General features: G+C 36.9%; 1 protein-coding gene across 4 annotated transcripts in view; it reads right to left on the reverse strand.

Annotated features, from left to right (window-relative positions):
* The window catches only part of PRKD3 (protein kinase D3), a 99737-nt gene that overhangs the window by 67223 nt on the left and 9535 nt on the right, over positions 1-22979 (reverse strand). For all 4 annotated transcript variants that reach the window (XM_020964837.2, XM_020964838.2, XM_020964839.2 and 1 more), the window contains exon 2: positions 19163-20129. In XM_020964837.2, coding sequence (XP_020820496.1) covers positions 19163-19450 — 288 coding nt within the window. In that variant the 5' untranslated portion in view covers positions 19451-20129. The remainder of the gene's footprint in view (positions 1-19162; positions 20130-22979) is intronic.

The following is a 22979-nucleotide window of genomic DNA, read 5'->3' on the forward strand; positions in this document are numbered from 1 at the left end:
TGGATACAAAGTCAGAAGACCACATCTCTATTCCTTGTCCTGTCACCACCTTGCCAATTACCAAACTTCTCTGAGCCTCAATTGCCTCACTGGTAGGAGTCTGATGGCTTATAACACATGTCCCTAAGTATATTCTTACAGTTCTTTTAGCCAAAAACAAGCAAATAACTCTGTGCTTGTGTGTTGATTCATATCACTAGGTAAATAATAATACTTATAACTGAGATTTACAGAAAGGTTTAAAATTTGCAAAGGATTTACCTAAGTCATCTTACTTAAGCCTCATAACAACCCTGAATTAGGGGCTACAGAGATATTATTAATCTATTCTATAGATGAGAAAACAGGCTTAGAAAAACTAAACGATTTGCCTATGTCACATAGGTAATAAATATTAGAGATGGCATTCAAACCTAGTCTCCCTGAAGCCAAAGCCAGCACTCTATAATATGGTTCTGGACTATGAGTAATGAACCTAACCTTAGAGGTGAACACATGCTCCAATTGCCCAAAGTAGATCTACGTTCCCTGAAGTCCCCTACGTGGCCCTCTTATCTTAACTGTTGCCCCTGTTCATCAACTCTTTTTTCACCCAGAGCTTGAGGATTCCACACTTCTTACTATCTCTTCTTCCTAACCCATACATCATATCTCAAAGCCAGGTTCTCTCTGCCTTGAAAGATGACAATTTAGCTAATTTTACAAATCTACCATTCCTAATGTGCTAATTAAATATTAGAGAAACTCAGGGACCTCTCTTTAGTTCCTAAGTCACAAAAGAGCTTTCTAGACTTAAACAGTATTTGGTCTTTCTACTGGGGAAAAGATATTTGATTTTGAGTCAAAAAGCATGGGTTTGAATCTCAACTCTTACTTCCTGTGGACACTGGCCAAGTCACAAAGTCAAGTCAACAAGCACTTATTAAGCGCTTACTATATACCAGGCAATGTGTTAAGCCCTGGAGATACAAAATAAGGCAAAAATGTGGTCTTTGCCCTCAAGGAGCTCCCATTCTAAGTAGGCAGCGAGTGTGCAAATAATGATATACAGTACATAAAAGATACATAGAGTTTAAATGGAAGATAATCTTAAAGGAAAAGGACTAGCAAATTAAAGGGGGGCCAGCAAGGGAGTCCTGCAGAAGTTGGGCTTTTTGCTGAGTCTTGAAGGAAGCCAGAAAAACTACAAAGGTTAAAATGAGAATGGAGCACATTCCAAGCATGAAGAATAGCCAGGGAAAAGGCACGGAGTTGGGCAATAGAGTGTGGATTACAGAAGATGTGGAGGGGAGAAAAGTGTAAGGACACTGGCAAGGTAGGAATGGGCCAGGTTATGAAAGCCTTTGAAAAAATAATAAGAAAAATAATAATAATAATAATAATAGCTAGCACTTACATAGAGCTTTAAGCTCGGCAAAGTGCTTTACATATTCTCTCAACTGACCATCACAACAACCCAGAGAGTAGGTGCTATTATTACTCACATTTTACAGATGAGGAAATTGAGGCTGACACAAGGTTAAGTGATTTGTCCAGGGTGACAGAGCTAATGTCAGAGACATTACAGACTCAGATTTTCCCCTCCAAGTTTTAAGCTGTATCCACTGCACCGCCTTCGTTGTTGCTCAGTCGTTTCTCAGTTGTATCTGACTCTTTAGGACCCCAATTTCGGATTTTCTTGGCAAAGATACTGGAATGGTTTGCCATTTCCTTCTCCAGAACATTTTACAGATGATCAGGCAAATAGGATCACACAACTAATGTCTGAGGCTGAATCTGAACTCAGGAAGATGAGTCCTCCTGATGCCAGGCCCAGTGCTCTATCCACTGTGCCACCTAGCTGACTCTAAAAGGTGAGTCTGGAGCGGGGAGGGGAATAAGGCACAGACTAAATAGAAAGTTTTTATTTGATCCTGGAGGTAACCGGGAACCACTGGATTTTATAGGGTAGGAAGGAGACCAGGGCAAACCTGCCCTTTAGGAAAATCACCTTGGCAATTGAGTGTACAATGGATTGCTGTAAGAAGAGCCTGGCAAAAGGGAGACCAACTGAAAAAGGCCATTACAATGGTACGAGGGAGAGAAGATGAGGGCCTGAACCACAGTAGTGGTTTTGTGAATGGAGACAAGGCAATGTGTATGAGAGATGGTGTGAAGGTAGAAATTAGAAAATTTGATAATAGATTGAGTATGTCCGGTGACCACAAGTAAGGAATCAAGGATGATGTGAAGGATGTAAGTGTGAATGACTGGGAGGATGGTGGTACCCTCAATAGTAACAGGAGGGTCAGAAAAAGGGAAGGGAAGAAGGGTTTGAGGCTACAAATATACTGAGTTATTCTGGATATGCTGAGTTTGAGATGCCTATAGAACTCCAATTTCTGAAACCTAAGAGTATCCGGTGATATGGGACTAGAGCTTAGAAAAGAAATTAGGGCTGGACAAACAGATCTAAGATTTATCTGCTTAGAGATGATAGCTGAACCCATGGGATCTGAGACCACTCAGAAAGATGGTATAAAAAGAAAAAAGAAGAGGATGCAGCACAAGGACCTGGGGGCCACTCACGGTCAGTAGGCATGACCTAGATAAAGATCAAACACTGAGAAGAAACAGTCAGACAAGCAGGAGGAGAACCGGAAGAGAATAATGTCCCCAAAACATACAACAGTGAGAATATCCAGGAGGTAATCAACAATGTCAAAGAATGCAGAGAGGTCAAGAAGGACAAGAATTAAGAAAATGCCATTAGATTTGGCAATTAAGAGATCACTGGTAACTTCAGAGAATTCATAAGATGAATGATGAGGTTGGAAGATCAATTGCAGAAGGTAAGAAGCCAGTGAGAAGATAGACAGACAGACAAATATAGACAATAGCTAGCAGAGGTTTTAGATCAAGTAAGGATTTTTAAGGCTGGAGAAAGACATGGGTGAGTTTATAGGTATCATGGAAGGAGCTAAGTTGAAGCTTAGACAGTGAGCAGAGGTGATAGTGGAGGTCATGGAAAAGATGACAGGGAGGAGGATCGGGGTACATCATAGAAGGGTTTGCCCTACCATAGAGAACGGCCACCTTTTCATTTGAGGGAGGGGAGAAGGATGGATAGAGAAGGAAGATATTAGAGTGATGTGAGAAGTGGAAAAAAAGTTCTCAGTAAATGGACTCAACTTGGGGGGTGAAATATGACTGACAAGCAAAATAGACAAATCAATTAGGGAAGTCTTTCCTAGGCAAATTAGTCAACAAGCATTTATTTCCCTGGGAAAGAATTAAGGAATGGTGGATTGAAGGTCAAGGTAAGGATGAAAAACAAAGTTAGAAAAAGAAGAAATGATAAAAGATTTTTATCAGACAAAAGAATTTCCAAGTTCATAAATACAGAAGTGGAACCCTTGTGGATGATGGCAAGATCGAGAGCATAACCATCTCTATTTCTAGCTAAGGCAGAGTGGAGAAGTAAGTCTAAGGAGATTTAGGAACTGGGAATCTGAGGGAGTATTGACATGTATGTTGAAGTCACCTAGTAGGAAGGCACAGAGTTATGAAGGAGAGAAAAACTGTCAATCAGGCACTAAACTTATCCAGTGACTTGAGGGTCCATAAATAATACCACAAGGATATGTAGCGAGTGACAAATTTGGAGGGCCTCAGTTCCTACAATGTAAAATGAGGACACTGCCTAAATAAACTCTAAGGACCTTCTATTCTCATGTGCATTTTAACAAGGCCTTTGCCTTCTGGATACAAATAATTATTTGCCATTTACTATCTGTGTAATTCAACAAGTCATTTAATTTCATCTCCTGCATCATCATGCTACATTCTATCTTCTAACTCTGAATGTATCTCAAAAGTCTGTAGCTCTGGGCCTCCTTCTAGTCTCTTCTCTAGACTTCTTACTTGATTTCATCAGCACCCATGGGTTTAGTTATCATCTCTATGTATAGCACCCCCAGATCTCAATACCCAGTTCTAATCTCTCTCCCAAACACTACTTCTTCCTCGCCAACTGCCTGGCAGACATATCAAAGTGGCTGTTCTGTAGGCATCTCAAACACAGGTCCAAAAGAGAACTCTTCTCTTTCCACCAAAATCAAGCTTCCTGGTTTTCACTGAGCGCATTACTAACCTTCCCTTTGCCCAGGTTTGCAATCTCAGCGTCATCCTCAACCTTGTATGACAAAACAATCTGTATGCCTTTGCAGTGGCTATGCTCCAGGCCTAGAACACATGCCCTCCTCACCTGCACCTCTTAATCCCTAGTTTCCGTCATACTCAAGAACCACTTTCTCCCTGAAGTCTTTCCTGATCCCTACAGTCATAACCAAGGTGCCTCCCCCCTCAATTTTATATCCATTTGGTATATATCTACATGTTCATGTGCCCTAGATAGATTGTAAGCTATGTAAGGGCAGGAGTTGTTTCACTTCTCTCTGAATCCCCAGGCCCTAGCACTTAGTGGTTGCTTAATAAACACTTACAAACTGATTCTCTGGGCCTCTGTTTTCTTCAAATAGATGACTTCTAAGGTCCCTCCCAACTCTCTATGATTCTACAATTCCATTAAGGAATTTTGTAGCTAAATAGCTTCCCCTGAATTCCTTTTAGTTGTTACTGCCCTCATTGTGCTCCATGTCAATGGCTTTTTTTGCAGTGGACAAGATATGACATTTCAAAAGGGTAAATTCTAAGAACAAAACCAAAAATGACTCTTCTTGGCTAAAAGACTGACAACTTCTAAAATAGATGATCTCTAAAATCCTATTTAGATAAAATTTTATTATTCTATGATTAATGTTACCAATTTTTCTTCCCCAGGGCTAAAGGGGCACCCATTAATACAATATAGGCATTTTCGACAACTCTTCTCTCCAGGGTAAGAAATTTCCTCTTATTATGGGGAAGATGATCAGAGAGCTGATAACAATATAATTATATCCTCCCCACCCCCTATATATGAACCATAGTAAACAGACTGTCACCATTCTCACTCTTGCAATGCTTGCATATTCAACTCACTCTTTTCCCAGAAACATGGTAGTAAAGGTAACAAAGGGGACAGGTAAAAGAACATTGAGGGCTTGCCAAAAACTGGACACTCCCTCCCTTCCTCCTTCCCTCGTAGATCCCTCTAAAAGGAGAAAAAAAGACAAGAAAGTAATAGTAAAAGAACTGTAGTGTAGAATACCTTTAACCTACAGAACATAAAAAAGCAAAAACGTCATTACCTCCTTTTCTAAACTTCCCCAAGCTTTCCTGGCTCAATTCCTAGAGCTGGAGCCATGAGCTTTGCAGCATACCCATAATGTTTTCTCCCCAGATTATAAAGGAAAAACACCACTTCTTGGTATCACACTACCCTCATGATCCTTCTATGCCATTTTTCTTCCCTCGCCCTTTATTTCTCTTGCACTTAATGCCAGAAAGGCTTTAAAAGCTCAAACAAAGCCTCACCACATTACCATGCAGTTGCATGTCTATTGTATATACACCTCAACTTTAATTTGCCCTCGCTATAAAATTGAGGGGTCCACTTCAATTTTGTAATACCCTTACAAACAAATACCTTTGAGCAGTATTATACTCCTGGAATTATTTAAGGCGTGCACCTTAAAAATGAATTTTGAATCAATGCATTTTGTCATTAAAATATTTCCAGAAATCATGTCAGACTTACTAGTAAAATTAAGCTTTTATCTTACAGGTAATTTTAATTATAAACTTATACCATCCTTTTTACTCTATGAAACAACTTCTACATTTTTACACATCTTCATCACTATGTGGCTTACTTTAAGAATAATTTGAGTTTATAGTATAAAACTGCAACCTTTTTTGTTGTTGCAATTTAAGACCACCGGCAGTGTCTACTTTATAAACCAAAGAATTACTAATCAAATATCACTGAATTTCTGGAAAGTAAAGTGATAATTTTGCTTTATATTCTGAACACTGTACTTGACTGAAGAGGATTGCTCAAATTAACTTTTAGGCATGTCTAAGTACATAAACACACATGCTGATGGAACTATGACACAATGAAAAGATTTTTGATAACCACCAGAGGAAGGAAGGAAGCTTGGCCTGAGATGAAGTTTCCCCTTCTGACTTTTATCATCAGTATGCCACAAATACCACACTGAATATGTAATATGTAAAATACTCAATCAATGAATGAGCACATCACATCTCTATTCCAAAGCATGACAACATCTTTTAATTTTTCTCCTTTTTATGGGTTTGCTATTAGTAAGTTCCTAGAACACAGTTCTAAGGTTATTTATCTTTAACCTGAATTCTTTCTAAAAACTCTTGCTTTAGCCAAGTTCTTTATGTTTAAAAGAAAGAACTCTCTCTTCCCACTCCAGACTCCAGATTGGTAATGGCTGGCTGACAATGCTTCAGCATGGGAGAAAAGCCATGGGGGTGGGGCAAGTACTAACGTGTTGCCAAGTCCCTGAAGCACAGCTGTAGTAGAGGCAAGGAAAGGCAAGAGAAGCAAAGCAGAATGACAACTCATCTCCAGAATACAAAAGGCACAGCTGGGGTTTTCTCACTACTTTGGCAGGAACTGAAAATTACCCTCATCCCAAGTCTGAGACACAATATACGTGGCCATGGAACAATACCAAAAGTCATGGCTCAATTTAGCAATATAGACAGAGAGTCTTAAGGTCCAATGTCACGTAAATAAATGGTCAAACCTAGACACAAACGTGTTAAATTATTTAAAAGAAGCCAGCTTTCATCTTCAGGGCAAAGGGCGGATCAAGTCTTCTATTCCCAACTCTACTAAGACATAAGCCATTACAGTTTTAAATGCAGTTCTGGCCATTTCCTTTTTACCTCATTTGAATTGTAGCTGCTACTACACAAGAAATTCTGAACCCTTTTAAGTAGGAAGACAAACAACCGCAACTTAATAATAGAAATTAATCTCCTTTACAAATCTGCCTACAACAACCCTTCCCCCAGCACTAGAAAATCACAGACTTTTAAGAGCTATAAGGGAGCTTAGGAACCATCTTTAGTATTTTACAATCAATATGCAAAGATGCTAAAATCATACAGGAAAGACTAAGGCAATGTTGTATGTTGGCAAGCTCATACACATACTTGAGAACTTACTAAAAATTTCCAATGCTACTCCTGGGCCGATGATCTGAAAAGAAAAATGTTCTTCCCAGATTTAAGGACATAGCTCTTTTTAATTTAGGGGGGTTTTTTTGCACTATATTTTTTAAAATTTACATTGATAGGACAGATATACTCTAAGAAAGCATTCACTCCGGATTGCAATCTCTTAAAAAAAAAAAGACACTTGTTATCTGTTTAATTTGCTTTATAAAGCACTCTGTATGGTAACCTATGGAAATGTTAAATAAATACTAGATGATCATAATTTATGCTCATCACATTGTAGCCATTTAAATACATACATAATGAAAACTTTATAACTACTTCAGGGGAAAGTAAGAATCCTACTAAAAAGCTTTCAAGCTTGATTCTGCATCTAGAAAACTTCAACATTATACAAATTTAAGAGAGTTCTATAAACATTAACTTACCAATGCCATACAAAACTAACACAAATATTTATTTGCTTTCTCTAAATTTTCAGACACCCCCCTAAACAGGGGTCACAAAGAGCCAGACACATCTAAAAAACTACTTGAACAACAACAAATCTACAGGAAAAGTTCAAAAAAGCATCCCTAAAATAGAAAACAAAAACTTCAGTGCTTGCTATAAGGGACTGAGTAATTTCACAGTTTAAATTAATAAGTCCTCAATGCAGAACAGTTTAGCCAGAGGCAGGAGCAAGTATAATGAAGATGACATGTGCAATGGGAGGAAAGGGAATGCTGATACATGTTAATCTGCTCAGTCCTAAGGATAGGGGCATCCTATCTTCTTTCCAACTCACACAATCCACTCCCCATTAATGAAAATAAATCTAACACCCAGCAGTGAGATGTTTACGATATATTACTATACTGAAGTCTTAAAATACAGGATTACCAGGCAGTATTTTTAGAAATTTCAATTTAGTGTTATTTTAGGCATTATTGAGCCATGAAAATTAATCACCTGAAAGGTATATTTCATTCACTCAAGGTTTGAGCTATGATCCAATATTTTGTGATATTTCAAAAAAAAAGCTGTAATATGTCTTTTCAATTACAAATTAAATGTTATGAGAGTTCCCAAGCTTTGTTCTATTTAACAATAACAACAAAAACAAACTCAACACTACCCCACCCTCATGGTGTGTCATGAATTGGATGAAATTCAAAAAAGGCCACTTTTGGTTGAGGTCCAAGTTTTAGGCCAAGTCAACTATGAATGATGTGTTTGCCAGGGATAACTGCCTGAAACATTCCTCTCAGGTTATGCTTGCTACTGTCAACCCCGCTCCTTATTATTTCATCAAGCTTTCAGTCTTTTAGCCAGTTCTCTGTTATTTATGTTTGCCCTCACAGCATGTCATACTTCTCTTGAATTTTACTAATTAGAATATCTGAAAATAAGTCATTCCATTAGTCCACAAGCATTTATGAAGCTTACCTATGTTGCTTACTATGTGTGAGGCACTATGCCAAGCAGGAGACACACAATGAAAGGCACTCACAGTCCCTGCCCTCAAAGAATTGACATTATAGTGGAGGAGATGTGTAAATAACTAGGTAGATTCAAGATATGTAGCTATAGATATGCTGATACATACATATAGATGGAAGCAAGTCTGAGAGGGAAAAGCATTTGATTAGAGGGGGAGGAAACGGAGGAGGAGGTGGAAGAATGAGAACCAGAGAAGGCCTCCTACATAAGTGGGAATTTCACTAAGTTTTGAAGGAAGAACAGTATACAACTTATTTTTATGCTTTAAGCATATAAATGAAAAAATAACACAAATATAACTCTCAAGGACAGGGACAAATATACTAATAAAAGTAACTAACAAGATTAAGATGGAAAAAACAAGAACAAGATAAAAAAAATCTAAGGTGGGTTTTTTGGTCTGGAAGGTTGAGTTTTGGTTTTTTCGCTTGCATGTTTTTAACTTTTATTGGCAAATAACTAGAAACAAACTAGGTATTCAACTAGGCTGAACAAAGTATGGTATATAAACTATGGAACATTACTGCATGTAAGAAATGACAAAAATAAAGAATTCATGGAAATATGGGAAAACACGTGAAGTGATGTAAAGTGAATATAGCCGATTTTAAAAAATAAACATGACAACAACTACGTATAAACAACAATCTCAGCAACAAATCCGTATTGTGTACCTATTTATATCTGAGATACAGATAGACAAGTACATCTCATACATAGATATATTTCAAATGAGGTAATCAAAAACTCCTCAAGTGCCATATTAAACATCAGCTAGTATTAATAATTACACAAAAGAGAAGGCCAAAAAAGGATCACACAAAAAGGACAGTGTGTATATTGCTATATTAAAGTTAATATACGTATCTTTTGGGTTGGGGTTAATGATCCAAAAATAACAAGTTTATTGACAAAAAAAAAACTTTCATTACTTAAAACAGTTACTTATGACAGAGTAGGCATAATAAAAGGTATAATACTATCTCGGGAAATGAAATAAAATATAAAATGGACAAAAAACTAAACAGTTTCTTTCAATTTCTAAATTTCAAATTAACCAAGGGGGCATATTATAATGGAATAATTCACAGTGAGAAATTTCATTCTCAAAGAGAAAAATTAAGCAGCATAGTGCCATGGAAAGTTTCCAGTAAAGGAAACTGGTTTAGGCATTTATTAGCTATGTGATGAAAGGCAAACTACTTAACCTCTGGGCCTCAATTTCCTAATCTATGAAATAAATATCAAATGAGAGTTTCCTCCAACAATGCATATCTCTGCACTGTCCATTACAGACAAGTGTCCTTTACTGCCTATCCATGTTCTCCTATAAATTCACCACAGGGGCACCATCTACTATGCTGTAGACCTTCCTTGCTTTCTCCTGACATCATGAGAGAAGCATTCTGGGTAACCACCTACAGCTAGGTATCTCAGAGGATAGGGCACTGGGAAGACCAGATTTCAAAGCCAGCCTTAGACCAGCCTGTTTGACCCTGTGCAAGTTGCTTAGCCTCCATCTGAAAGTGGAGGTGATAATAGCATATCTCCCAGGGTTATTGTGAGGGTAAAATAAAATGTCTGTAAAAAACTTTGCAAACATTAAAGCACTATATAAATGCTATTATTGTTAGTTATTCCTTATCCTCACCATGAGACCAGCCCATCTTCTACTTAATCATATATTCTTTCTACTCCTGTTCTCCAAAGTTCCTCACTGGTTATACCTTGCAACACACTCATACCCACCATGAACATCACCATGGCCCTCTGGGTCATACTCATTTTCAATTCGTATAATAATAACCAACATTTATATAGCATCTTAAGGTTTACAAAGAAATTTACATACATTATCTCATTTGAAGGGTCGTATTCTGTGTCTCTCTCTTCTCTAAGGTAGTACTGGTAGACTTTTTGATATTAAAAAGATAAACCTTTATATCCGAAAATTTGAGGTCAATAAAGTTTTACAGTTTCATGGAGGCAATTCAACCTGTTCTCCTATTCAAACTTGTGCCCAACTTGTCCATCTATACTAACTGTCCCAGATATACCTACTGACAGAAGAACACAATAAGCTGTCCGTCAAAGCACGTCATATGACATGGGCAAGAGATATTCTTCATTCACTTGGTCTTTTCATATGTGGATGGTCAAGAGTTCATTCTTTTGAGTGATAATGGATTTCTTTCAGGAGGCTCTACAATTTTCCAGGACTTGATACAATTGGCACAATGTCATCCACAAAAAAGGTATATCTAGAGGCCCTCATTATCTATCAAGAACCCTTCCTTCAATTGGACTCTGAGTCAGATATTCTCCATCACAGTGGAAAATACCTTTGGCACACAAACATCTTTCTGTTTTATGTTTTGCTTAAGATTTATAATCTCGGGGTCACTGCACATAGTTATTTCTTTTGTTATGTCTTTCAAGGAATCCTGAATGACTGAAGTTTGAATAGGAGGTATGTTGTTGAAAAGCAGCCTTTTAGGATACAGTTTATTCTAACGAATTAATGTTTTTCTCCATTACCTACAAACAAGAACAATGATATCTTATAGTCTCTTCAAAATGAAGTAATGCATTAACTACTTCAATGTATGTTATCGCGAAGAAAGTACTTTATAAAACTTAGAAGAGTTACATAAATGTAAACTGTTATCAGAAATAATGTAGAAGACAGAGGACACTGATTCCTTCCCATTAGTACTTATCACAGTGGCTATGAGGTGTTTACTGACTACTTGTCCACTGACTGCCATACTTTGGTCCCCTCAAAGTGAAGAGGGCTAGGACCCCCCCTGTTCTCACCCCAAGCACAAAGGAGCCTCCTACCTCTCTCAGGATAATCCCCCACCCAGGAACTTGAAGGCCAGAATGGTATCTGACCAATTTCATGAGCCTGGGTCATTTGAACCAAGGGAATTTAGCCTTCCCCTTAGAAAGGCCTGGATCCTACTTAATCCAGGAAAAACCTGGGCTGAGAGAGCACCATTGTCTCCTCCTCATGAAAAATTCCACATTAAGCCAACCAAGGAAACCAAATTACTGATAATCACCTCGGTATCCAAGTGTTTAAATTTTTAAATTTTATTGCTACATTTTGTTTTATCTTCATTTGCAAATATATTCTTCTTTCAACTTCTCTACTCAGAAAGTTATCCTTTACAACAGTGTAAAACTAAAATAGAAACAGGGTCACAAAACCATACATAAGAATCCCTGCAGGCTACCTACTGACTTAGAAAACCACATATTAACATTATCTATATTATATTGTATTTTTATTTATTTTGTTAAATTTTAATCTGGTTTGAAATAGGTTTCATTTTTTTGTTCTTTCCATTTACATTGTTGTAGTCATTATAACTAGCTTTCCTAGTCCTACTTATTTAATTCTGTATCAATTCATAAAATGATTCCTGAGTTTCTCTGAATTCTTATCAACATTTCTTATAGAATTATATCACATAACACAATTTGTTCAGTCGTGTCCCAAAAATGGGGCTTTGTTTGCTCCTAGAATATTTGCTTACCGAGGTGACTGTCTAAAATGATCACGTGATCTTTTAAAATCCTCAAGATTCTCATTGTGCACACTCACCTGGGAATATGCAATATGTGTAGTACCTCTAAGACACAGTAACCGATGTCCACAGGCAAGTCACTCAACCTCTCATTACCCCAGGAAATATTCTGCCATTTTAAGTTATTGATGAGTTACTGATCTACATTAGGAGAGAGTTGTTAATATCTGATGTTCCCCCACACTGATAAGATCACAAGTTTGGACAAATACACACACACACACACACACACACATTCTGTAATTCCTATGCATTATGGACTCCTAAAGGAGATGCAGTAGAGCATAAACTCTAATAGGTTCTACCAAGCTAGAAAGGCTTCGAGTACAATCCTAAAAACAAACTATTAAAGTTTTTTGAAGACGAATATAGTTAATATGAAAGGACTCAATACCAGTTTCCTGACCACCTCATAACGAATTTTTTGGCCATGGCAAATCACAAAACAAAGAAAATTACAAAATGGTCCTCAGTCTTGTGGAGCCCCCTACAGTTTCTGTAAAGGCAAAGTAGTGAAAGAGAGGATAGAAGGTACTAAGAATCACATTTTCTTAGTTTTCATTTTTATTAAAGTTTGATTTATGCCTTTCGTCTTCTACATAGCATCATTTCCTAATATAACCCCCTCCCACTGAGTCCTCCCTTGTTACCAAACCAAAAAAACAACTTTTTATTTTTTTAAAGAAAAATCCAAACAATAAAGCGGCCCTGTCTGGGGGGAAACAAAAAAGGTCCATACAAACAGTCTGCATCAATAGCTCCCCACCTCTGAGTGGGAAAAAGTGTTTCCTCTTCTTTTCTCTTGGACCAACATAAGTCAAAGGCAATTAGTTTGAGTTTGACAGCATTTCTATCTTGCTCACATTTATTATCACTGTGTATAATGGCTCTGCATTCATCTATACACATCCTCTACGGTTTCTCTGAATTCCTACCATTCACCCTTTCTTACAGCATAATAACATGTACTCTGTTACAGTCACATACTACCATTTGTGCGGCCATTTCTCAAACAATAAACATCCATTTTGTTTCCAGTTTCTTGCTACCAGTGTTTGTTTGTTTTTTTTTCTGAATACCTGGAGAGAGACAGAGAGAGAGAGAGAGAGAGAGAGAGAGAGAGAGAGAGAGAGGATCTTTCTATCACTGATCTCTTGAGGGAATATGCCCCAGAGTAGGATGGTAGGATCAAAGCATATGAAGCATTTAGGTACTTTTCCTACATAATTCCGAAATGTTTTCAAGTTAGACCAACCTACAGCTCCACTAAAAGCGTACTGCGTACCTTGTTGTTGTTCAATTGTTTCAGTAATGTTTGACTCTTCGTGACTCCTTTTTGGGGTCTTCTTGGCAAAGATACTGGACTGGTTTGCCATTCCTTCTCCAGCTCATTTTACAGATCAAGAAACTGAGGCAAATAGGGTTAAGTGACTTGCCCAGGTTCACAGAGCTAGTAAATGTCTGAGGCAGGATTTGAACTCCAGGCTGAGCACTCTAACCACTGCACCACCTACCTATTCATACTGTGTACCTATCTTCCCACAAACCCTCTAGCTTTGACTACTTCCACCTTTTATCATTTTTTGCAATTTGGTAAAGTGAAACCTCAGAGTCGTTTTCATTTTCAGTATTATTAGTGACTCTGGAGAATTTTTACATGGTTTTTAACTGTTTCTTTTGAAAATAGTTAACAGAGAGGGAAGGTGAACCAGAGCACTGGCCCTGAGTTAAGAAAGACCTAGGTTCAAACCTGTCACAGTTACAAGCTTCATGACCCTGGCTGAGTCTTTTAATTTCTCTGAGCATAGTCTTCTTCCTCTGAAAATGGAGATAACACCCACCTTCCTCACAGTGTTGTGAGGATCAAATGAGATCATCTATACGAAGCCTTTTGGTAACCAGCACTATTTAAGTGTGAGCTATTATATGCTTTTACCACTTACCTACTGGGGAATCCCTTCGACTTTAAGTCATTTGTGCTAATTCCCTAAGACTGTGAGAAATATTTCATGACAAGATTCAAGTCAGAAATTTTTAGTTACGCTGGTTTTGTTTATACCAAGTTGTTAAAATTTACATAATCACACTTGCCTATTTTCATTTCATTCCTCTATCTGCAGTTTGAGTGTTAATTTTTTCTCCCAGCCATAGATATGAAAGGTATCTCCTTCCATTCTGCTCTAATTTTTTATATTACTTTTTAAGCATAGGTCACATCCATTTAGAGATTAAGATGGTACATTACTAAGATGCTGGTCTAAACCTATTTTCTTAAAAAGAGCTTTCCATGGTCCCCATTAGTTCTTGTTAAATAGGGAGTTCTTCCCTGTCAGTCTTCTTCAGATTAGTAAACAATAAGCTACCATTTTCTATTACTTTCTAGTCTTGCTGATCTAATCTGTTCCACTGATCCACTTTTCCATTTTTTTTAATGAACGCCAAATAAATGTTAAGAGTCCCGCTTTATAATATGGTTTGAGACCTGATATTGCAATTTCACCTTCATTTCTACATTTTTTCATTATCTCTCAAGATTTCAGATCTTTCCTTCTAGCAGTCAGAGCAGAAGGCCTTGTGAAGACATTGTTTTCTCCATCCTACATTTCCCTTCATACACTACAGATGAGACAGTTTAGTCTATTTGCTGTTCCTCATCCACAATGCTTCACTTCTCAGAGATGTGCCTGAACCATGCTTGTTCCCATCAGTGGAATACAATTCCCTTCTCTGGTTTTGTAGGCCCTGCTTCCTATTCATGCTTAATGAAGGCCTGTGGGATGGGTTTCCAGATCTCCCTACCGCAGTCGTACCCTGACACCTCCTCACCTTCCTCTCTCAGAATCCCTAGATTCCTTCAAAGCTCAGCTCAAGGGCTACAATGACCTGTAACTAGTCCCCCAAACGTGGCCTTCCATCACCCCTGCCTGAGCCCTGACTTTACTTTTCCTCTATGGAAGAGAGGAGCTGGTAAACGCTACCTGGCAAAAGATCAGATAATGTACTGCTGGACCCTAACATCCTAGCTTTCTCCTCTCAGGGGCTACCTCCCACTTACAAGGTCTCACACTTTCTCATAACTAGCCGCTTGTACGCTGTGTTCCCCCATTGCAGTGTGAGGTCCTCAAGGGCCGGGGTCATTTCTAGCCTTTATTTTTATATTCCCCAGGTGTAGCACAAGGTCTGGTACAAAGTAAACGCTTAGTAAGTGCATGTCGACTGATTGCCTGACTGCAAACTTTAGAGAAAAAGAAAGGACACTAGCAAGTTTGCTGACACTAGCCACCAGTTTTTATTACTTAGGATGAGTATGCATTTAAAAAACAATACAGTACCATTCCAATACATACAAGTTCATACATCAAAATAGGAGGTTTACATGTTTGTTTGTTTTCTTTTAAAGGCAATTGGGGTTAAGTGACTTGCCCAAGGTCACACAGCTAGTAAGGGTCAAGTGTTTGGTCTGAGGCCGAATTTGAACTCAGGTCCTCCTGACTTCAGGGCTGGTGCTCTATCCCTTGTGTCACCTAGCTGCCCCTACATGTTTCTCTATTACATAGAAGAAACATTTCAGATTATTTGACTCTAAAGGTTATATCTCTTAGATCAAGACAGATTTTAATTCTGTATAACAGAGCAGTCATTTTAGCTGAGTGTGAGGATATTTAGGAATTTTGAGCAATAAGCAAAAAGTTAAGTGTTTTTTTTTTAAACTAAGCTGATTTTTCAAAAGTGGTATTGTTTTCAGTCGTGTCTGACACCGTGACCTCATCTGGTTTTCTTGGCAAAGACTGGAGTGGTTTGTCATTTCCTTCTCCAGACCATTTTACAGATGAGGAAACTGAAGCAAACTGGGTGAAGTGATTTGTCCAGGGTCACACAGCTAGTAAGTGTCTGAGGCTGAATTTGAACTCAAGAAGAGTCTTCTGATCTCAGACCTAGTACTCCATCCACTGTCCCACCAAGCTGCTCTTCAGAAGTATGACAGACTACAATCACTGCAAATCTTAAGCACTATTACTGTAACTGTTTTTCCTTGCATCTGTTACAATTCACACTTTAAAAAAAAAAAGATTCATCACACCGGCCCTAGAGTCAGGAAGACCTGAGTTTAAATCTGGCCTCAGACACCTGACACTAGTTGTGCGACCCTTGGCAAGTCACTTAATCCTGACTGCCCCACCAAAAAAAATTCATCATCAGGAAAATCCCACTAACAGGGAGCTAATTATAATATAATAACAGAGACCTATAATAACAGGGAGCTAACATCTGAAATCTCCTTAAGGTCAGGGACTAGTTCTTTACTGTATTTCTGTCAGGCCTTAGAAAAATGCCTTGTACAAAGCAGGTACTTAATAAATATTTGCTGCACAAAACTGAGAGTGACAAAAGTTTCATCTTGTGTGATGTTAAATTAAGGTGCTCTTAAAATACTATAAAATACTATAGTATAATATACTAAAAGGACAATGCAGTGACAAGCCACAAAATGGATAATACAAATTAATAGGTCTTTCTCTCCTACAATCCAGAGTTTTAATCCATGAGGCCAACACTTTTCAAAGTCTCTCTGGAAACTTGGTTCTTACTTGATCATAAACAAGTTACAGATGCATCAAAAAAAATCACTAAATCATGAAAAATGTGCCAAAGATATGGATTCAAATTCCTCCAATATTATTTTAATATCAGGCTAGGATTTTTAAAGTTTTTTTAAAATTTCTTTACATCAAAAAATGGTTAAAGCACAACTCAGAGGTAATCAGAACTTTTTCCTATTCCATAACAAATTTTCCAAACAACTACTCAATAACCTTTGTTCAAAGAAAACTGTGGATTGGAAGTAAAGATGAGAAAGACAGAACCAAATAACATGTTTATGGGAATGGCATAAGAGCAAAAGAAAAATGTTAAGAGAAATAAACTAAAGGAAGCATTAAATACACAAAAAGAAAAAGTGAAAGAGACTAAAGATCAGTCCATCAATGAATAAAGAACATAAAAGTTAAAGATAATAAAATTAAAATTACTAATATATTAATCTTATAGAATAAGAAAATGAAATCTGAAAACTCAAATTTCAAAATTGCTGAAGAAAAAGTCAAAGACTTGGACATCATTTAAGCAGATTTCTATGCCACTATCTCAATGATTATAGAGAATGGGTAGAAATAAGAAACTCAAAGAAATTCTAAAATGTGCAATGATGTGGCGACTAGCATCAGAACTGAAGGGAATCCTAGCCAGAGGTTTTCTACTTCAACTCCCACAACATCCTTGATTTATTTGAAAATTTACACTGATTCACCAGAAGGCAATTCATTCCACTTTCAGACAGCTGCAATCATTTAGAAGTTCTTCCTTACTCTGTACTGAAATCTGTTTCCTTGTTAATTCTACTATTGGCAATGGTGCTGCCCTTTGGAGTCACAGTGTACAAAGTCTTGATTTCATCTTCCATGTGATAGTACATGAAAACAGCATGTTCCCCACAAGTCTTTTCTTCCCCAGGTAAAATATCACTAATTTTTTTTCAACAGATTCTCACATGACACTGTTTTGAGCAACCTCACCATGCTAGTCACCTAGCTCTAGACATATTCCATAGCGCCAACGTGCCTGTCCACTTCCACTTAGCTGCAGTTTCCATGGCAAGTAATGCAGGCCTTGGTTGGAGCTGTCCAGCTACAGTGAAATTAGAGGAAGCTTAAGAGCAGGGTACACAAACATGTACCCAACCCACAGAAAACAGAATGTAGGGAACTCTGTAGAACTGATATCCTCATTATTCTAACATGGAATAAAATGGCCTGATCCCAGACTGTCTCTTCACTTGCCCCTTTCAGACCCTCTTGATGATCCAGATAGAAAGCCCCTGCTTCTAAATCAAACAATACTTTTTGCTTCTGGCCTCCATGGCTCAGTAGGTGTCCACAATTCATTCAGACTGACTCCTCTCTGAGTGGAAACCTCTTAGTTTCTACCTTTCTTAGCCTTTAAGAGACATGGCAGCCTGCGTTTGGAAATACTCGGCTTATCCTACACAAGTTTCTATTCCTGATCCCACCTCAGAATGAGGCCTAGAGCACACAGGGCAAATATTCAGAAGCCTTTTCATTTATGCCCCATTACAAAGAAATTGTTTAGCCAGAAAATTCCTTTTTTTATTGTTTGGCTGGTTGTTTTAAAGTTAATCTTATTCAGCTACAAGGGTGGTTTGGTTTTTTGTTAACATTTTATACATGACAAGCAGCTTTTAATCCAACCTTGCACATAGTTTTCTCTCTTTTACTTCCAATATCAGTCATGCAAAGTAATAAGATTGGGTCTGACTTCACACCTTTTCATCTGGTCTATCAGGGTGCCATTAATATGGAAGTAATTCCATAGTAAGATGAAAGACCATTCGAAGTACAAGAAATTGCAAAACAAAATTAAAGGTATGGGAGAGACTAATACATCATTTTAGCCTGTTACCATCTCATGGGATCTATTTCTTAAACAGGCAGTGGAAAGCTTAGAAATTTTTTGACAGCATAATCTAGGTAGAAGAAGGCATGGAAGGGTTCCAAGCTGCAGATTACCCAAAGTGAAAAATCACGAATGATTCAAAGCAATCAGGGTATAACCAGAATAATGACAAGAGAAGCAAAAGTTTAATATTTGCACAGCAAAAATTTTTAGCTTTCAAAAATATGAAAACTATAAAATCACATAAATCCATACCCCCAATGTATATTATTTCAGTTATTAACATTTAAATTCAGGTTGATATCCCAAGATGAAATATTAGAGTTCTTTCTAAAATATTTACAATAATCACATTCATTTTTTTCTTAGTACTGAGACCTATCTGTGTACTAATTCCTTGTTAGGTATATTACTCACAAGTAAAAGAAACATTAATCAAAACGATCAACAATATTGAAGATCTTGTGACATACCTTCTGATAAACTATTGAGCAGACTAGATCCTTCACTGCAGATAAGGACAATTCCTGGGCCTCAATGGTAACATTCTCCCTTGTAAGACCAATTTGCAGCAGAAACGATATTGCATGCACTGAGCCCCTGGAATTGGTAAGCGATGGTGTGCTGAAGCTTCCATTGGAGAGACGGCCAGAGAGTCCTGTCTTGGGACTTGAACATGGAGAAGGAGTTGCAAGCACAGCAGAGAGAGATGCAGGTGAGAGAGACTTCTGTGCCGATGGAGGGGAGTTGTTTGCGGACATCTGCCTTTCTTTAAATCTTTTGAAATGGCTGTCAATTTATCTTAAATGTTATATTGAGGCTCTTAAAAATTATAGCAGTAAAAAAAAATTATTTCACTTTTTGACTTATTTAAAAGCTTCTTGCTTATTTTCCCTTTTAAGCCACACATGCCAATGATCACAAGTTCTTCAGCTAGGAACTTTATCAGTAACTAATCCTTTCCCCCTAAATATCAGCCCCTTTATCAAAAAAAGCTGTGTCTTTGAGAAAACAACCAAGTGCTAGCAAAGGATTTAACATCACTTGTCCTTATCACAGCAAATTTTATTTACCATGCATCTTCATTTGTTTCCTTTTAAATCTGTTCTTGTCTCTCGCTTTTAGTTTCAGAAAATGCATATTGAATGTTTCCTTCCATAAATGTCTTTAGTTGCTTTTTTTTTAAAGAAAGATAACAGCCTCTTATTACTATTGTTACTAATGCTTTAAAAAAAGTGTTTAAGATTAATCTATTAAAAAACTGTCCTTTAGTTCACAGACATGATTGGAAACGTTTAAATGATCTTCAGAAATGTCCTCATATTCATTTCTACAAATATTCTCTGATGAAATGCAGAGCTTTTTAAAAGGGTACATGCATATTATATTTGATCACAGGGTTCGTCCAGAAAAACTGAAGCATTTTGAAATTCAGTCCGCCTGGTAAGAGGAAAAAAAGAAAAGAAATGTTACCATTTTAGAGTCAAATTGACATAAAGTAAAAATTTAAGGTACTAACATTTAATACCTTGAGTACAGTGATTTTTTTGCTTTTATAAGCATATTTACGATTAATCCATTTTTGTATTGGCTGAGAGCACCTAATGACTAATACCTTTCCCTATAACATTGCCTAATTATCATTCTATTACTATAAAACTGTCCTTAAAGACAGGGCCAGCTAAGATGGAGGTCATTTCAAGAAAATCAAAAAGGACTGCCTAGCAACATGCCCTAAAATCCAAGAGACAAAAGCCTTTCATTCTACTAAAAAATACTTGTGTTAAAGAGAAAAAGAAAAAAAAACAATATTACTGTGGGAGCATAATTCCTAGTCATGAAGAATATGGATAATGCTTTCTTAAGTTCTGAAAGCTTGCACAGGACAAATATATAACAATGATGGGGGTACTACAATTATTCTGAAATTTGCTAGAAGTTCAATTCTGCTAAATTCTTAATTTATCTTGATTACTATTTCATCTTAGAAGATCAGATAAGGAATAAAGGAACTGTTATCACAGATTTAATGCTAATCAACAGGGAGGAACTGGTTGGTTACATGGAAGTGACAGGAATCTTGAGAGAAAATGGCATCATCTCAGAGTTTGTAATAATGCAGCAACAGAGTACTAGGCATAGTTCATCATGCATTCTTCACTTTGGGAATGCAGATCATAAAAAATTCATTGATAAATTGGAAAGAATCTGAAGCAGAAATCTAACAAGGAAAAGTCTCATGAGTTATCTGAGATTTTTTAAAATATTGTGACTATATAATTATAAATGCTCCCAATAAGAAAAATAAGGCATTAGAGAATCATAGATGCAAAGTTAGAAAAAAGGACTTCAGAATTCATCTAGTCCAACCCCCTCATTTTACATATGAGGAAACTGAGGTACCTGGAAATTAAATGATTTGCCTAAGGTCAAACAGATAAGTAAATAACCTAAAGAAATTAGTAGCTACAGAGGGAATTCTTTGTTGAATGAAAATTTACATGTAACAAAAGATGCAAGTGGAACATACAACCATGGATGAATGCAACCTGTAAGAATAGTGTCAAGGAAACCAATAACGAGGTTTGCAAAAAGCTAAGTCTGAAATGCTGTACATTTTTATAGAACTGCACAGTTTAAAAAATACTTTCACATACATTTTACATATTTCATTTAACTCTCAGAAACATGCCATGCAGTAGGTTGGGCAAGTTATCATTGAGATCTGTTCTTCCAATCCCTTTAAAAATGATGGTGCTGAAGCTCAGCAAAGTTAAGGGAATTCTCTAAGGTCACAAAGTAAAAGCTAAAACTAGAATACACATCATCCAATTCCTAAGCTGATGCTTTTTCTACTCATTGTATGCTACCTTTCAACAAGGAAATCATAGGCCCATTGCTTGGAAAAGATGGTGCCATATGTCCCAAGCAAATGGCAGGTCGATTTCTATGTTTCCTCCTCTATCACTACAATCAATCATCATCCTCATCTAATATTACTTGATGATAGGCAGAAATCAGAACTACTCATTTTTTCCTCTTGCTTCCATCTCCTCCACCGAAGAGAATGAAATTCAAAATGGAAAGTTAAACCAATTATCCAAGAACTAAAATCCATGATGGCCAGAGAACTAACAAAAGAGCAGCTTAATCTAAAATGGTCTCCAGATCCAGACAAATTATACTGCCGTAAATTAAAGGAGGTTCCCCACCCCTGGAAGGATCTTGCTGAGTGATGGGGCTAATTTTTTGTATAGTCATTGAAAATGAAAGTACTCCAGGTATACTAAAGATTGAAAAATTAAGTTTTAAAAAGACTAAAAGCATGAATTTCAAAAACAATAAACCAGTAAACTTGACAATATTCAGTAAAATTCTACACTGTAGGATTATCAAACAGAGAGTACTTAGGAAAAAAAATACAGTAATCCCTAGGAGACAATACAGATTCACTAAAAAATTTAAAACAAAATAATTTAATTCTATATTTTAAATAAAAGTGCTAGGTTGGTAGATGAGTGGAATTCTATTGATTTTCACAAAATATTTAGCTAAGTCATTACATTTTTGAGGATAAAATGGAAAATTGTTGGATTTTAGTAGTTAGATTTGCAGTTAGAGACAATAAAAGTCATATTTGTAAAATATGGAAAATGATACAAAGCTGAGAGGAATAAATAACATGATAAAGAATATAATCAAGATTGGATATGATCTTGATAGTCTAAAATAGTCAAAAACAATGAGACGCAATTTAATTGGGAAAAACATGAAGTAGTCCTGCACCTAGATTTTTCTTAATTAACTCTGCAAATTTAAGATAGCAAGAATATTGTTCATGTGAGAAAAACTTATGGATTTTAGTTGACCATAAGGTTAATAGAAGACAAGCAATTCAGAGTGTCCCAAAGGTCTTAACGCCATTTTAAGCTATTCCAATCAAAAAAAAAAAAGTTCCATTACATTTTGTATTGGTTGGACTCTATGTAGAATATTGTACTCTAACCTGAATGTTACATTACATAAGAGACAATTTTAAAACTAGGAGGTACAGAGAAGAGCCATCATAATGATGAAGGATCTAGAAACCATGTCATATGAGGAATAACTGACGAAACTGGGAATGCATTGCATGAAGGGACTAAAACAGGGAAACACAAAAGCTATCTTCAAATATTTAAGAAGCTGTCATATGAATGAGGGAGTAGGTTTATTTGTATTGCTCCAGAGAATATCTACATCTAGGATCAATAAGTGAAAGTCACAGGAAAGCAGATTTTATCTCAGTAT

The sequence above is a fragment of the Phascolarctos cinereus genome, unplaced genomic scaffold, assembly GCF_003287225.1.
Source record: "Phascolarctos cinereus isolate Bilbo 61053 unplaced genomic scaffold, phaCin_HiC Scaffold_2;HRSCAF=192, whole genome shotgun sequence".
NCBI lineage: Eukaryota > Metazoa > Chordata > Mammalia > Diprotodontia > Phascolarctidae > Phascolarctos > Phascolarctos cinereus.